The 14,428-nt window shown below is 46.7% G+C and overlaps 1 protein-coding gene across 3 annotated transcripts in view; it reads right to left on the bottom strand.

Moving 5' to 3' along the window:
* The window catches only part of EVI5 (ecotropic viral integration site 5), a 340,313-nt gene that overhangs the window by 154,907 nt on the left and 170,978 nt on the right, over positions 1 to 14,428 (bottom strand). For all 3 annotated transcript variants that reach the window (XM_082265052.1, XM_082265053.1, XM_082265054.1), the window contains exon 11: positions 5,237 to 5,290. In XM_082265052.1, the coding sequence (XP_082121178.1) occupies positions 5,237 to 5,290 (54 nt within the window). The remainder of the gene's footprint in view (positions 1 to 5,236; positions 5,291 to 14,428) is intronic.

The following is a 14,428-nucleotide window of genomic DNA, read 5'->3' as shown; positions in this document are numbered from 1 at the left end:
CCCGAGATTGACCGCCAGCCTTAGGAATTTCTGGCACTCCTGATTTATTGGGATGTGCAGGTAAGCGTCCCTCAGATCCAAGGATGCCATGAAACAGTTTGGGGACAACAGTTTGGTCACTGAATAAATGGTGTCCATCCTGAAGTGCTTGTACCGAATTGATCTGTTTAGGATTTTCAAATTTAGGATCATTCGGTACTTGCCTGAGGGTTTTTTCACTAGAAAGATCTGAGAATAAAACCCACGGCCTTGTTGCCCCTCGGGGACTTGGATAATCACTTCCTGTTGAATCAGCTCTTGTAAAAGAGACATCATTGAGGAAGCCTCTTCCGGATCCCTTGGAAGGGGAGTAACATGGAATCTGCTTGGAGGTGTCTCCGAAAACTCCAGTTTGTATCCTTGAGCCACTATATTCTTTACAAAGGGGCTTGCGGATACGTCTTCCCAACGTGGGAGGAACCATAACAGCCTTCCTCCCACTGGAAGACTGTTGTCACTTGCTTTTATTGGCCTGGTCAGGTGGTCTAAAGAGGACTCCACCTTTCCCTTTGCCTTTATGGGAGGTCCATCTTGATCTCTGATCTTGTTCACGACCTCTGTTGGTTTGTTGAACAGAACGAAATCTCTTCTTAGGAGGAGATTTCTTTTTTGATGGAAAGGCCTTCTTCTTATCCGCCGTTCTGTCAAGAATTGCTTCCAATTCAGGCCCGAAAAGCAAGTCACCGGCAAAAGGTAAACCACAGAGTTTCACCTTAGAAGCTGAATCACCTGTCCAGGTTTTCAACCAGACCGCCCTCCTGGCAGAGTTGACAAGGGCTGCTGACCTGGCAGACATTTTGATAGACTCAGCAGAAGCATCGGCCATATATTTTACTGCCTTTAGGAGCAGCGGAAATGAATCCAGGAGATCTTTCCTTGCTGTTCCAGCCTCCACATGCCCTTTAAGTTGTTCGAGCCAGCACTCAAGATTTCTGGCTACCACCGTGGAGGCCATGGCCGGCTTAAGGCTGGACGTAGAGGAGTCCCAAGCCTTTTTAAGGAGAGAATCTGCCCTTTTATCCATGGTGTCTTTCAGAACACCCATGTCTTCGAACGCCAAATCCGTGCGGCGAGACACCTGAGAAAAAGCAGCATCCACTCTGGGCTTTTTGTTCCATAGGTGCGCCGTATCCTCTTCAAACGGAAATCTCCTTCTTAGGGATTTAGAGAAAAAAGGGGCCCTCTCTGGGTCCTTCCACTCTTTTTCAATAGATTCAGTAAGGACTTTATGAACAGGAAAAACCCTGCGCTTTGTCTGTTCAAGGCCCTGGTACATTCTGTCATGAAGTGAAACTTGCACCTTTTCTTCTGCGATTTCCAACGTGGTGTAAATCGCTTTCAGCAACTCATCAACCTCTTCCAAGGATAATTTGTATCTGGAAGAACTAGCCACCTCTTCCTTCCCTTCCTCCTCTGAATCCCTGATGGAACAGAGAGCACTCTCCCCCTCATCTTCTGAATCGCTTGACACTGCAGACTTAGAAGTAAACGGCTGGGAAGATGTACCACCCGTTTGTTGGGAATCTGATAGAACTTGTGGCGTCCTGGATAACAGGGAACGAACTGAGGACAGGGTGTCTGTGAGTTCTTTAAATGAAGATATGAATTCATTATTCTGCTGACTAGACTCTTCCTTCACAAGGTCAGCAATACATGTTTTACAAAGTGGCTTCACCCAGGAATCTCTGAGTGGATTCTTGCATGAAGGGCATTTCCTTGATGCTGGGGCTCTTGTCTTCACTGTGGCTTTAACCTAGTAAAGAAAAAGCCACCATGAAAGCCCAATAACCACAAATAAAAGAAAACCACCACCTAGTGATTTCTTGCAAGGGAGAAAATCGTGACCCACACCAAAAAGGATCAGAAGAAAAGACTCCCAGATGCATATGTATCCTGTTAGACTGGGAACAGTTACTCAGTCTACAGGGCAGGCTCCAAAGGAGGAAGGAAGAAACCCCACAATAAAAGCTCACACAGTAAAGAAAAAAGAGGCACCACTGCACCTCTCCTACCTGAGCTTGGCCGGCGCTGGCGGTGCCTGCTTCCACCGTCGCTGCAGACTTTTCCTCCATGTTGTTGAAAAGTGCAGCTTGCTGGCAGATCTCTCCATTTAAATACCGCTTCCCGCGTCCTCCTCTGTGGACCGGAAGCGGAAGCGCCGACCTCGTGACCTGCCTCTGACCCCTGCGTGTACTGCGGTTGGAGCAAACGCCGCCACGCCCCCACCGGAAGTCCCGTCCACCGGAAGGGACGCCGCGCGTCCCCGGGATCAGAGCCCGAAAGTGCGGGAGATTCAAATGCCAAAAGCGGCTCCCCGCCCGCCGACCGGCCGAAGCGCGGATCTCTGACGCCCGGACCGGATCCTCCGATGGGTTTCAGCTCCCCTGAGCGAACGAGGTGAGAGGCTCCGGAGCATACCCCCTTTGACACTCCAGGGAGGGGAGCTGGGATGGTCTCCAAGCTGAAACAGCAAACACAAAACTGGGCAATAAATCCTTCTCTCCCCCTGGAGAGAGTGCAGCCCTTTCCACATAGCTCCTGCAATGCTTCCACCATGGCGGAGGAAACACAAATGACTGAGGCATGGTGGAAGAAGAGGAGTTTTTATTTGCAGTGTTTCCTGTGGATTGGGTGGAGCTGCGCTCTCTCCAGGTGCTGTCCTGAAAGGCGATCTGAGAAAAAAATAGGCTTTAAATTTTTGGGTTGAAATATACAGGTGGAGTAGGACACCTAAAAAATGAAGATGCTTGGATAGTCACAACTTGCCGGTGTTGTACTAACAGGTAACTCAACCCACCAGATCTTACCTCTTGGCTGTGAAATAAACTTCATGGCTCCCCCCTAATAAATAATTTCTGTACAAAGAACTCATTTGCTTTTAACAGCTAGGGACAAAATGGTAGGAAATAGGTTTAGCTGGACATGTAGAGAGATGTCATATCTCAAAGCCTGTATAAACAACCCTCACCAGATGCTGACCAAAAAGAACCCAACTATGCTTCACAAACTGAGCAGGAAAGCAAGTGGTTGCACATTAAAGATATCCGGTTCAGGCAAGTATGGGGGGGGGGGGGGGGGAGGGCTTGGAAGGAATAGAATCCATTAAAGGTAAAAATTCTACATTTACAACCACTTTAAGAGCCCATTCACACTAGGAACTGCATGTGAATCGCACAGGAACTGCACGGTGTTCCTGTGCTATTCAGAAGCAGTCCAGTGCGATTTCAGCCATATTCCAGTGGGCTGAAATCACACTACACTACTTTTTGAAATGCGCGGCAACTGCATTGCATCGTACTTTCGTACTATACAATCCAGTGCGGGCAAACACACTGCTTTGCAACCTGCATTTGGGGTGTCATTAGCAACAGCAGATCATAAGGGCAGTGTGATTGGAATGTGGTGTGGGAAGCCCCAGGGGAAGGTGGCTTTTCTGCACTGCATTCTAGTGTGAACAGGCCTTTAGCACTCAACCACTTTTTATCTCATCCATTGATGGCGGCCATCATGCCAACTCAAAATACACAGACAATTCATACTTGCAGCTGTAGATGACTGTTTCCAGAGGATGTCTTTGATTTCAGCTACAGAAGCTATGCCTGCTTATTCTTTAGCAACACCTTTCATTTACTGGTACGTTGCCAGTATTGTCTTCAGCCAAGGGCAGCAAAAATGTTTTCTGCATCACCAGAGTGTTAAAAATAGCGTGAAACCTTGACCACCACCCTTTAACTCGAAAGTGAAAAAGAACTCTAATTTCATAGGGAAAGGGGGTAATTACACACGTTAAATAAGTACAGAGAATTTTGTACAATTCATTTCAACGTCATTTTAGACACTATATACATTCTATTGGGCTGACATGAGTAACATTATGAGAGGCAGCCGAAAATCGTACATATGTTCCCACATTGGCGATACTATTTATGCCGAAAGCTGCAGTCATTCATACAGAGTAGATAGGTGCAAACATTTAAAGGTAATGTAAAATAAACCCCCTTTTTTATATATACTGTAATAAGGGTTAACATAACTGAATAACCTGTGTAATATTTTTAATGCTGAAAAGCCTAGGCAACAACACGTTCTAAATATCCTAGTCAGCCAAACTGGAAATAAGCACCAAATAAAGCAAACCTGTAGGATTTCCTTTCAGCACTTGAGGAACCGAGGATAAATCTCAAAGAGGAGACAACGTAGTAACAGAAACCTGAAAGAATGATTCGAGACCTTCCTACTGGAGCATAAAGGCTAGTTTTACACTTTTTCGTTTTTGCTTGATGGGTTTTTAGTTATGTTCAATGGAAACAACATCAAAACACATGGGTTCAGATCCAGGTTGATAAACACCACAGTATGGCCCAAGCCAACATGCCTTCACATTATAATGCCTTTTAAGCATCAGTACAAAGTGCATTGCAATGAACATCTGCATGAGTTTCCATTGATATATGTAAAACACATATGGAGTAACATAGGTGCAATTGGGAGCAACGTTCTATTTACTAAAGGCAAGTAAGCTGTTCAGTTTGCAAGGGAATTTGCATTTTACAAGGGAATTTACCCCAGAGCTTAGTTAATGAGGCTAACCTCTGCGGACTTCTATCATCCAATCACATGCAAGCAAAAATGCTGTGTTTTTACACAAAACTTGATATTCTTTGCAAAATGAAATGTCAATGCATTCACTAAGCCCTGGGCCAAATTCCCTTGCAAAATGAACAGCAAAATTTCCTTTAGAAAATCAAGCCCATTGTAAACTTTAAAAAACAAGACCGAAAAAAAAAAAAAAAAAAAACTGTGCTGCCCGTTTAGGAAGCAGGTGGTAAGAGACACTGTCCTTAAATACGAGACAAATCACTTGGAGAACTGTTACTCGAAGACACAACTGAAGTTCACCTATCCCCAATACACTCCAGGGACTGCTAATTTTTTGAATTCACACACTATGCCAAATATTACAACCAATTAAACCACCTGAAAACTAACAGTATTGCAATATTTTGGCATGCAAAAAATATAGCTTATGGCAAATGTCAGTGCATTAATTTTAAAGTGAAAATGACAAGCAGCATATTGGCACCAGATCAGGGTAGCCTCTAGTATGTACAAGAAACAATAGGAGTTTAATCCAAAGCATTACACCTTTAAAAGTCTAGTTAAATTAATAAGTGAGTAGAAATTTCCAATAGCTTACCTTCTCTAAGGTTTCAATACGTTGCTTCAAAAGCCTATTTTCTGTGCGTAACCTCTGCAAGACAGAGCAATCAAAATCAGATAAAGTTTCTAATCCAAGAACTGCATTTTAGAAGCAATGTTCAGTTTCTTTTGGTTGGGAGGAGTAGTTTAGTGGAGGAACCTAAATGGCCCAATCACAGTATTGCAATTCTCATGTGTAACATTGTGCTGCCTAACGTACCAGAACAGCAGAGTGTTACTGTGTCTGTGTGTAGTAGTAAGCTGCAAATGTGCTAGGTACGCCATTTAGACTGAATAGTACTGTTGGACACCAACGTGCATAAAAGTGTGTTGCCACAAGTCACTGCAACACAAAGGAGTGAATCCAGCCTCAAGCACTGCAGGTAAGCACTGGAGCTTTAATGGTGTTAGAGACCATGAAAAAAAAAAATAGGCTAGATTTACACCTATGTGCCTTCCTTTATTGCAATTTCTATCAAATAAAAAGAAAACACATCTAAACACAACATTTAAGATGCACATCAACTCTTCATTATGCAAGTCAATGCATCGCAAAATTTATTTATGTGCATTATAATAAGCCTTGCCCTTCAATACAAAGTGCATTGCAATAAGCATTGAGGCGTAACAAAATGTTTCTACAAATGTTGACATGCTTTTCAATGTGTTATTTTAATAGATAACACATCAGCAAGAAAAATGCACAGGTGTTAAGAGGCCCCAAAATATTTAGGGAGAGATCTTATAGAAACTGCCTCTCAAAATTGGATTTTTGACTTACCGTAAAATCCTTTTCTCTTAAGCTCATTGACAGACGCAGTCCTCTTTGATTAATATCAGTAGGGTTATACTGCCCCCTACAGGAGTAGGACACTAGGCAGGAAAAACGTTCTGGCCACACCTTAGGGGCAGTCCCAGAGGGTATATCCTCTCTCTCCCTGCTACAGGATGTCAGTTATGTAACAAAGCAGTGTCAGAGAAATTAACCCAACCCAACTCCAAAATAGAGAGGCGGGTACTGCGTCTGTCAATGAGCTTAAGAGAAAAGGATTTTACGTTAAGTCAAAAATCCAATTTTCTCTGTCGCTCATTGACAGACGCAGTCGTCTTTGATTAATATCAGTAGGGACGTCCCAAAGCAGTGCCACAAATGAGGGGTGGGATAACGGAAATCAAAATCCAATCCAGAAGGCCCAACCGGAGCCAACCAGAAGTCTTAAAGGCTCATCGGACAAAAAGGATGAGACTCAACTGAAAACCCAACAGAAAAAAACCCTCGAGGTAGACCAACGGTCCCCTCAAACAGCGGCCTGCAGAACCTTGCGGCCAAAAGAGGCATCCGCTGATGCCAGCACATCAACTTTATAAAATTTTGTAAAGGTATGAACTGACGACCAGGTTGCCGCCTTGCAAACCTGAACCACTGACGCCTGATGGCGGAAGGCCCAGGAAGCACTAAGCGCCCGAGTGGAGTGCGCCTTAACAGGGAACAGAGGGACCCGACCCTTAATAGAATAAGCCTGTACCACCGTCTGTCTGATCCATCTAGAGATAGTCGCGGTAGACGCAGGCAACCCCTTTCTAGGGCCATCCGTGATCACAAAAAGTGAATCAGTCTTACGGAAAGAGTCCGTAGTAGTCAAGTACACCCTGATCGCCCGAACCACATCCAAGGAGTGTAACGCAAACTCCCGAGGATGACTGGGCTTAGGACACAGGGAAGGTAGCACAATATCCTCATTCAAATGAAACTCTGAAACCACGTTAGGAAGGAAGGAAGGATGGATTCGGACGAAGAACCACCTTATCCCTATGAACCACCAGATATGGGGAACGACAGGACAATGCAGCAAGTACTGACACCCTGCGTGCAGAAGTGATAGCCAACAAAAGGGCCACCTTCTGGGATAAAGTAAGCAAGGGAATCTCCCTAATATTTTCAAAGGGAGGTTTCTGAAGAACCGACAACACCAAATTAAGATCCCAGGGCGGCAAGCGTGCGCGCACCGGCGGAGCCAGGTGCCGCACCCCCTGGATGAAATTCCGCACCAAGGACTGAGTAGCCAGAGGCTTCTGAAATAAGATTGCTAACGCTTAAACCTGACCCTTGATAGTGCTCAAGGCCAGTTTCTGCTCAACCCCCTGTTGCAGAAAAGCCAATATTCGGGCCACCGAGTAAGAACGTGGAGGAAACCCAAGGGATTCACACCACGCGATATAAGACTTCCATGTGCGATGATAGACTTTTCTGGAAGTCGCTTTCCTCGCTTTAATCAGAGTAGGAATAACTGAAGCTGACAAACCCTTGTCCTTCAGCACCTGGGTCTCAACAGCCAGGCCGTTAAAGCCAGCGATCGTAAAGCAGGATGGAAGATCGGTCCCTGAGACAGCAGATCCGCCCTGAGAGGAAGTCGCCAAGGAGCGTCCGCGACCAGCCTGACCAGGTCGGCGTACCAGGCCCGACGAGGCCAGTCCGGAGCTACCAGGATAACTGGAATTCCCTCCACCTCTATCCTGCGAAGAAGTTTCGGCAGCAACTTGAGAGGAGGGAAGGCATACAGTAGCTGATACTGCCCCCACGGGGCGACCAGCGCGTCTGCAGCGTGCGCTAGAGGATCGCGGGAGCGGGCTACAAACCTCCGCACCTTCCTGTTGAGCCGAGATGCCAACAGATCCACATTCGGGGTGCCCCAACAAAGGCACAATTGGTGAAATACCTTTGGATGAAGAGACCATTCCCCTTGATCCAGAATCTGACGGCTGAGAAAATCTGCCTGCCAATTTTCCACCCCCGGAATGAATACCGCGGAGAGAGCTGGAACAAATCGATCCGCCCAACGAAGGATGCCGCCCACTTCCACGGCCGCCAGGACACTCTTGGTGCCCCCCTGGTGATTGACGTAAGCCACGGCCGTGGCATTGTCCGACTGGATCCGCACCGGGCTGCCCCGGAGCTGCTCGGTCCAGTGAATCAGACAAAGTCTGATCGCTCTCAGTTCCAATACATTTATCGGTAACCTGGATTCTTCCAGGGACCAGAGCCCCTGAGCAGATCGTCTGCCGAGAACCCCACCCCACCCGGATAGACTGGCATCCGTGGTGACAATCGTCCAATAGATTGGAAGAAATGACTTCCCCTGACTTGAGCATTGGTGACCGAAGCCACTAAACCAGAGATTCCCTGGTCCGTTCGCTCAGCCGGATCCGATTGTCCAGGGAATCGGGATTCCGGTTCCATTTGAGAAGAATCTCCTTTTGAAGAATCCGGGTATGAGACTGGGCAAACGGTACTGCCTCGAAGGAGGCCACCATCAGTCCCAGAACCCTCATGCAAGTCCGCAGGGAAGGCCAGTTGACGGTCAATAATAACTGAGTCGTCGACTGAATCTTCCGGAGTTTCTCCGCCGGGAGAAACACTTTTGCCAAGGATGTATCCAAAGTTAGGCCCAGATAGTTCAGTCTCCTGGTGGGGACCAGGGATGATTTCTGCCGGTTCACTAGCCACCCAAACTCTTCCAAAGAGATCATAATGATCTCCAAGTTTAGCAACAGAGCCTGCAGAGACTCCGAACGAAGAAGAAGGTCGTCTAGGTAGCCTAGAACCGAAATGCCCCACTGTCGCAACAGCGCCAAAACTGGGGCCAAAACCTTTGCTGATAATGGTTCTCTCCCACGGAAAAGCGAAGGAAACGCTGATGTCCTGCGTAAATGAGAATGTGAAGATAGGCATCCTTGATGTCTATGGCCGCCAGAAAATCCCCCTGATGCAGGGAGGCCACTACTGTGCGAATGGACTCCATCTTGAATTTTTGCACCCGGACAAAATGATTGATGATTCAATGATCAAGTCCAGAATTGAACGCACCTTGCCCTCTTTTCTGGGTATTGTGAATAGGTTCGAATAGAACCCCTGAAAACGTTCTGTCCAAGGAACGGGGACCACCACTCCTTGTTGCATCAAATCCGTCACTGCCCCCCGCAAAGCTTCTAAGCGATCCGGGGATAGTCGGATATTGGAAGGGAAGAACCACACCGGTGGAAGTGATCGAAACTCGATCTTGTATCCCGACCGTATGACCTCTTGAACCCATTTGTCAGGAATCCTGGAGAGCCATGGGTCCGGAAACCGGTGAAGACGTCCCCCCACCCCTTCAGGCTGTAGTGGTCTTATCTTCAGGTCTGGCAGAGCCGGACCTTTATTTACCCGACCAGCGCCCTTTGAAACCCCCTGGGGGGGCTTTGGAGGACTTTGCCTTATCGCCCGCCCCAGAGGAGCGAAAAAACTTTATGAGCGGAAAAGGAGGGTCCCCGTCTGCGACGAGGTCCTTTCCCCTTAGTAGTCTGTGGTAAAAAGGTGCTCTTGCCACCAGTGATACCCTTGATGATTTCATCCAAGGTGGCACCAAACAGGCGATCCCCTTGAAAGGGGAGATTAGCCAAGGCTTTTTTGGAAGCTTGATCCGCCGACCAGCATTTTAACCACAGCATACGCTGAAGGACCACCGCCAAGATCGATACGCGCCCCATTAATGGAGCGGCGTCCAGGGCGGCGTCACAGACAAACTGTAGCGCTTGTATCGTCTGCTCCAGCAAGACCGATACTGCCGGAGGGAGACTTCTCCCCTCCAGATCTCGGCGTAACAACTTGGTCCAGTCTGTCAATGTTTGTGCAACCAGAGCAATGGTGAACACTGGCCTAAAGGCTGACCCTATCAGGGAAAATATAGAGCGGAATATAGATTCCGCTTTACGGTCCACCGGATCCCGAAAAGACTGATCGTCCTCCACCGGGATAACAGTAGCTTTATTTAGTCTGGAAATCAGTGAATCCACCGACGGTGGTACCGTCCATTTATTAAGGAGGGATTCTCCAAACGGATAGCGTCTAGCAATCCGTTTGGAAATACCAGGGGCTCGTTTTGGACGGACCCATTCTTACTTAATTATATCTTGAAAACATTTGGGCAAAGGAAACACCTTTGCCATCTTGGTAGGCTTGCGAGTACCAAAAGCAATTTCAGTATCAATTACCTCCGTAGGTGTAACCTCAAGTCTTAAAGTTTCCCGCATAGACCCAATCAATGCATCTACCAGCGCTTCATCTTGCGCTATAGCGGAGGCAGAAATGTCTTCCTCGCTATCCGAGTAGATGGGATACGAGACACTGGCCCCAGAAGAGGGACCTGCAGCTGCCGCGACAGGCTCAGAATCTGTATCTGAAGTGTCAGACAAAATAGGGGTAGGCGGGGGTCGCTTTTTCGCCCCCCCGTCCCTGACAGGCCACCTCCACCCGGGATACAAAAGACTCCAAAACCGCTGACAATGCATCAATAGTAAGTGGAGAACTGGAGGGTCCTGCGGTCACCTCGAGGGGATCAGGTGGGGATACATGTGTGGCAGGGTCCATGACAAATCCAGGAACACCTGTCAGCAAACAAAGATTGCAAAAGAAAAAACTTTTTTTTTTTTTGTATGTAATCCCCCCAGCGCAACAGCGCCCCTCAGTGTCACCTGCTTCGGAACCCCCACAGAGAGAGAGAGAGAGAGAGAGAGAGAGAGAGAGAGAGACCCCAAGGGCTCACCACCTGATGCACAGAAGCTTCTACCGAACTGCTCTCAGCGCTGTCCTTACAGAACAGGAAGTCTTATGGATCGATTTACCCGGGTAAAGGAGGCGGCTCCGCCCCTTTACACATCTTCCAGCACTCCCACCGCTGCTCCTCGAGGCAGGCTGGGTGTATCCAAGATGGCCACCGCCATACAGGAGACATTAGGCTACACCAAAATGGCGGCTCCGCGTGCCCGCGGAAGGATGGCGGCTCCGTGCGGCTACATTGCCAATAGAGGACTCCCGTGCGATAGGCAGGTGCCTGATAGTATCCCCCCTCTGCACGACTGTTTTAACAGTAACGCCGCGGCGCCCTGTCTCCATCTTTGACCGACATCAGTCACTCAGTCCTTTTACAATGCAGGCTTTCCTTGCAGCGACAGACTCATACAGATTGTCAGCTCCCAAACCAAGCCTCCTGGAGTGGTATACCTTACTCACCAACTCATCTAGCGAGGGGGAGATATGTGGAGTGTGTCACAGGATAGAGGGGAACCCGGGATCATGAGGGTCCGACCATCCCACGGAGGGGCCCGCGTCTACTCCAAAACCCGACAGGGGGAACATTCTACTCACCATACCGGAACAGGCGGGCACCCACTCCTGACAGAACCCCTCTCCACCGAGGTGGGGGGCTGTCGACCAATACGGACGCCGCGACTCAGATTCCGGCAAGACGTTTAACTCGCGGGGCCAGTCCCCGTCCAGTGGGACTATGTCGCGGCCGACCCAGCGCGGAGCTAGGGTTTGCACGCGCTCGTAGGCCGGCTGGGGTGACCACTGGATCTCAACATCCAGCCCGTCGCCCAGCTCCAGCATAATTGCTTGAAGATCTCACAGGAACAAAAAACTGGAGAGCAAAAGCTAACAAAAAGATTTATCTAAGAAAGCTTGCCAGGACCAGAGATCCCAGCAAGGAACTTAGGTCTTTACTCCGGACTAGGCAGAAAAAAACTGACATCCTGTAGCAGGGAGAGAGAGGATATACCCTCTGGGACTGCCCCTAAGGTGTGGCCAGAACATTTTTCCTGCCTAGTGTCCTACTCCTGTAGGGGGCAGTATAACCCTACTGATATTAATCAAAGAGGACTGCGTCCGTCAATGAGCGACAGAGAAAAACAGTTCTCGATTAGAGTCTGAACGTTATATTAAATGTGGCCTTAAAAAAAAAAAAAAAATTAATTATATACATACATACATACATACATACATACATACATACATACACACACACACACACACACACAGCTGCAAGAAAAAGTATGTGTACCCTTTTGGAATGATATGGATTTCTGCACAAATTGGTCATAAAATGTGATCTGACCATCATCAAGTCACAACAATAGACAATCACAGTCTGCTTAAAACTAATAACACACAAAGAATGAAATGTTGCCATGTTTTTATTGAACACACCATGTAAACATTCACAGTGCAGATGGAAAACGTATGTGAACCCTTTGGATTTAATAACTGGTTGAACCTCCTTTGGCAGCAAAAACTTCAACCAAACATTTCCTGTAGTTGCAGATCAGACGTGCACAACGGTCAGGAGTAATTCTTGACCATTCCTCCTTACAGAACTGTTTCAGTTCCACAATATTCTTGGGATGTCTGGTGTGAATCGCTTTCTTGAGGTCATGCCACAGCATCTCAATCGGGTTGAGGTCAGGACTCTGACTGGGCCACTTTAAAAGGCATATTTTCTTCTGTTTAAGCCACTCTGTTGATTTACTTCTATGCTTTGGGCCATTGTCCTGTTGCAACACCCATCTTCTGTTGAGTTTCAGCTGGTAGACAGGTGGCCTTAAGTTCTCCTGCAAATGTCTTGATAAACTTGGGAATTCATTTTTCCTTCGATGATAGCAATCCGTCCAGGCCCTGACGCAGCAAAGCAGCCCCAAAATATGATGCCCACCACCACCATACTTCACAGTTTGGATGAGGTTTTGATGTTGGTGTGCGCCTCTTTCGCCACACAGTGTTCTGTGTTTCTTCCAAACAACTTAACTTTGGTTTCATCTGTCCACAGAATATTTTACCAGTACTGCTGTGGAACATCCAGGTGCTCTTGTGCAAACTGTAAACGTGCAGCAATGTTTTGTTTGGACAGCAGTGGCTTCCTCTGTGGTATCATCCCATGAAATCCATTCTTGTTTAGTGTTTTACGTATTGCAGATTCGCTAACAGGGATGTTCGCATTTGCCAGTGACTTTTGTAAGACTTCAGCTGAGGATTCCTCTTCACCTCATTGAGCAGTCTGCGCTGTGCTCTTGCAGTCATCTTTACAGGACGGCCACTCCTAGGGAGAGTAGCAGCAGTGCTTAACTTTCTCCATTTATAGACAATTTGTCTTACCGTGGACTGATGAACAGCAAGGCTTTTGGAGATACTTTTATAACCCTTTCCAGCTTTATGCAAGTCAACAATTCTTAATCGTAGGTCTTCTGAGAGCTCTTTTGTGTGAGGCATCAGTCACATCAGGCAATTCTTCTTGTGAAAAGCAAACCCCGAACTGGTTTGTGTTTTTTATAGGGCAGGGCAGCTGTAACCAACACCTCCAATCTCATCTCATTAATTGGACTCCAGTTGGCTGACATCTCACTCCAATTAGCTCTTGGAGAGGTCATTAGTCTAGGGGTTCTTATCCTTTTTCCACCTGCACTGTGAATGTTTACATGGTGTGCAATAAAAACATGGCAACATTTCATTCTTTGTGTGTTACTAGTTTAAGCAGACTGATTGTTTGGCGTGACTTAGATGATCAGATGACATTTTATGACCAATTTGTGCAGAAATACATATCATTCCAAAGGGTTCACATACTTTTTCTTGCAGCTGTGTGTGTGTGTGTGTGTGTGTGTGTGTGTGTGTGTGTGTGTGTGTGTGTGTGTGTGTGTGTGTATATATATATATATATATATATATATATATATATATATATATATATATATATATATATATATATATATATATATATTCTCTATCAGCAGGCCCTGAACACACTGCAGTACTGAGTATTGAAGGAGGAAACATAATTCACAGGTCGAACAGAAAAAAAGGTGGCGAAACCACTAATCTTTCACAGCAATGGCAAAGCGCATTAAAAAAAAAAAAAGATGAAAGTTACCATGACTACTTTTGGACATTGGAAACCAATCAATCAAAGCTGTTGGGACAGCCCAGAATAACTCTTCCCACTTCCATCATGCCTCAATTTTATAGAAAGTAGTAGGAGGAGTAGATTGTGAGAACAGAGGGGTGGACCTGTGTCTTCAAACTCCAAGTATTTTATAGGAATTTAAAAATCCTGTTTTCCTTCAAATGAATTAGACAATATCTACCCTTGCACTGGGGGTGTAGTGCTCCAGCAAGGGATAAGGGAAGTAAATACACCTTATCCTTGCACCTTTAGCCTCTTTGCAGTGCAGGGCTATAATTTGTATATTTCCCAGAGTTCAGCATCAATTAATCAATCATTACGGAACACATGAGAATTTTCAACTCCGTAGGAAGGTGCCAAAGCAATACAACTTTGAGTGGAAGACAACACTGGACAGGTGCCGCTCGAAGGCTGCCTAG

Source organism: Pelophylax lessonae (genome assembly GCF_965119305.1).
Source record: "Pelophylax lessonae genome assembly, chromosome: 8".
Classification (NCBI taxonomy): domain Eukaryota; kingdom Metazoa; phylum Chordata; class Amphibia; order Anura; family Ranidae; genus Pelophylax; species Pelophylax lessonae.
Note: the sequence above shows the minus strand (reverse complement) of the source record. Positions and strands in the feature narration are given on the sequence as shown.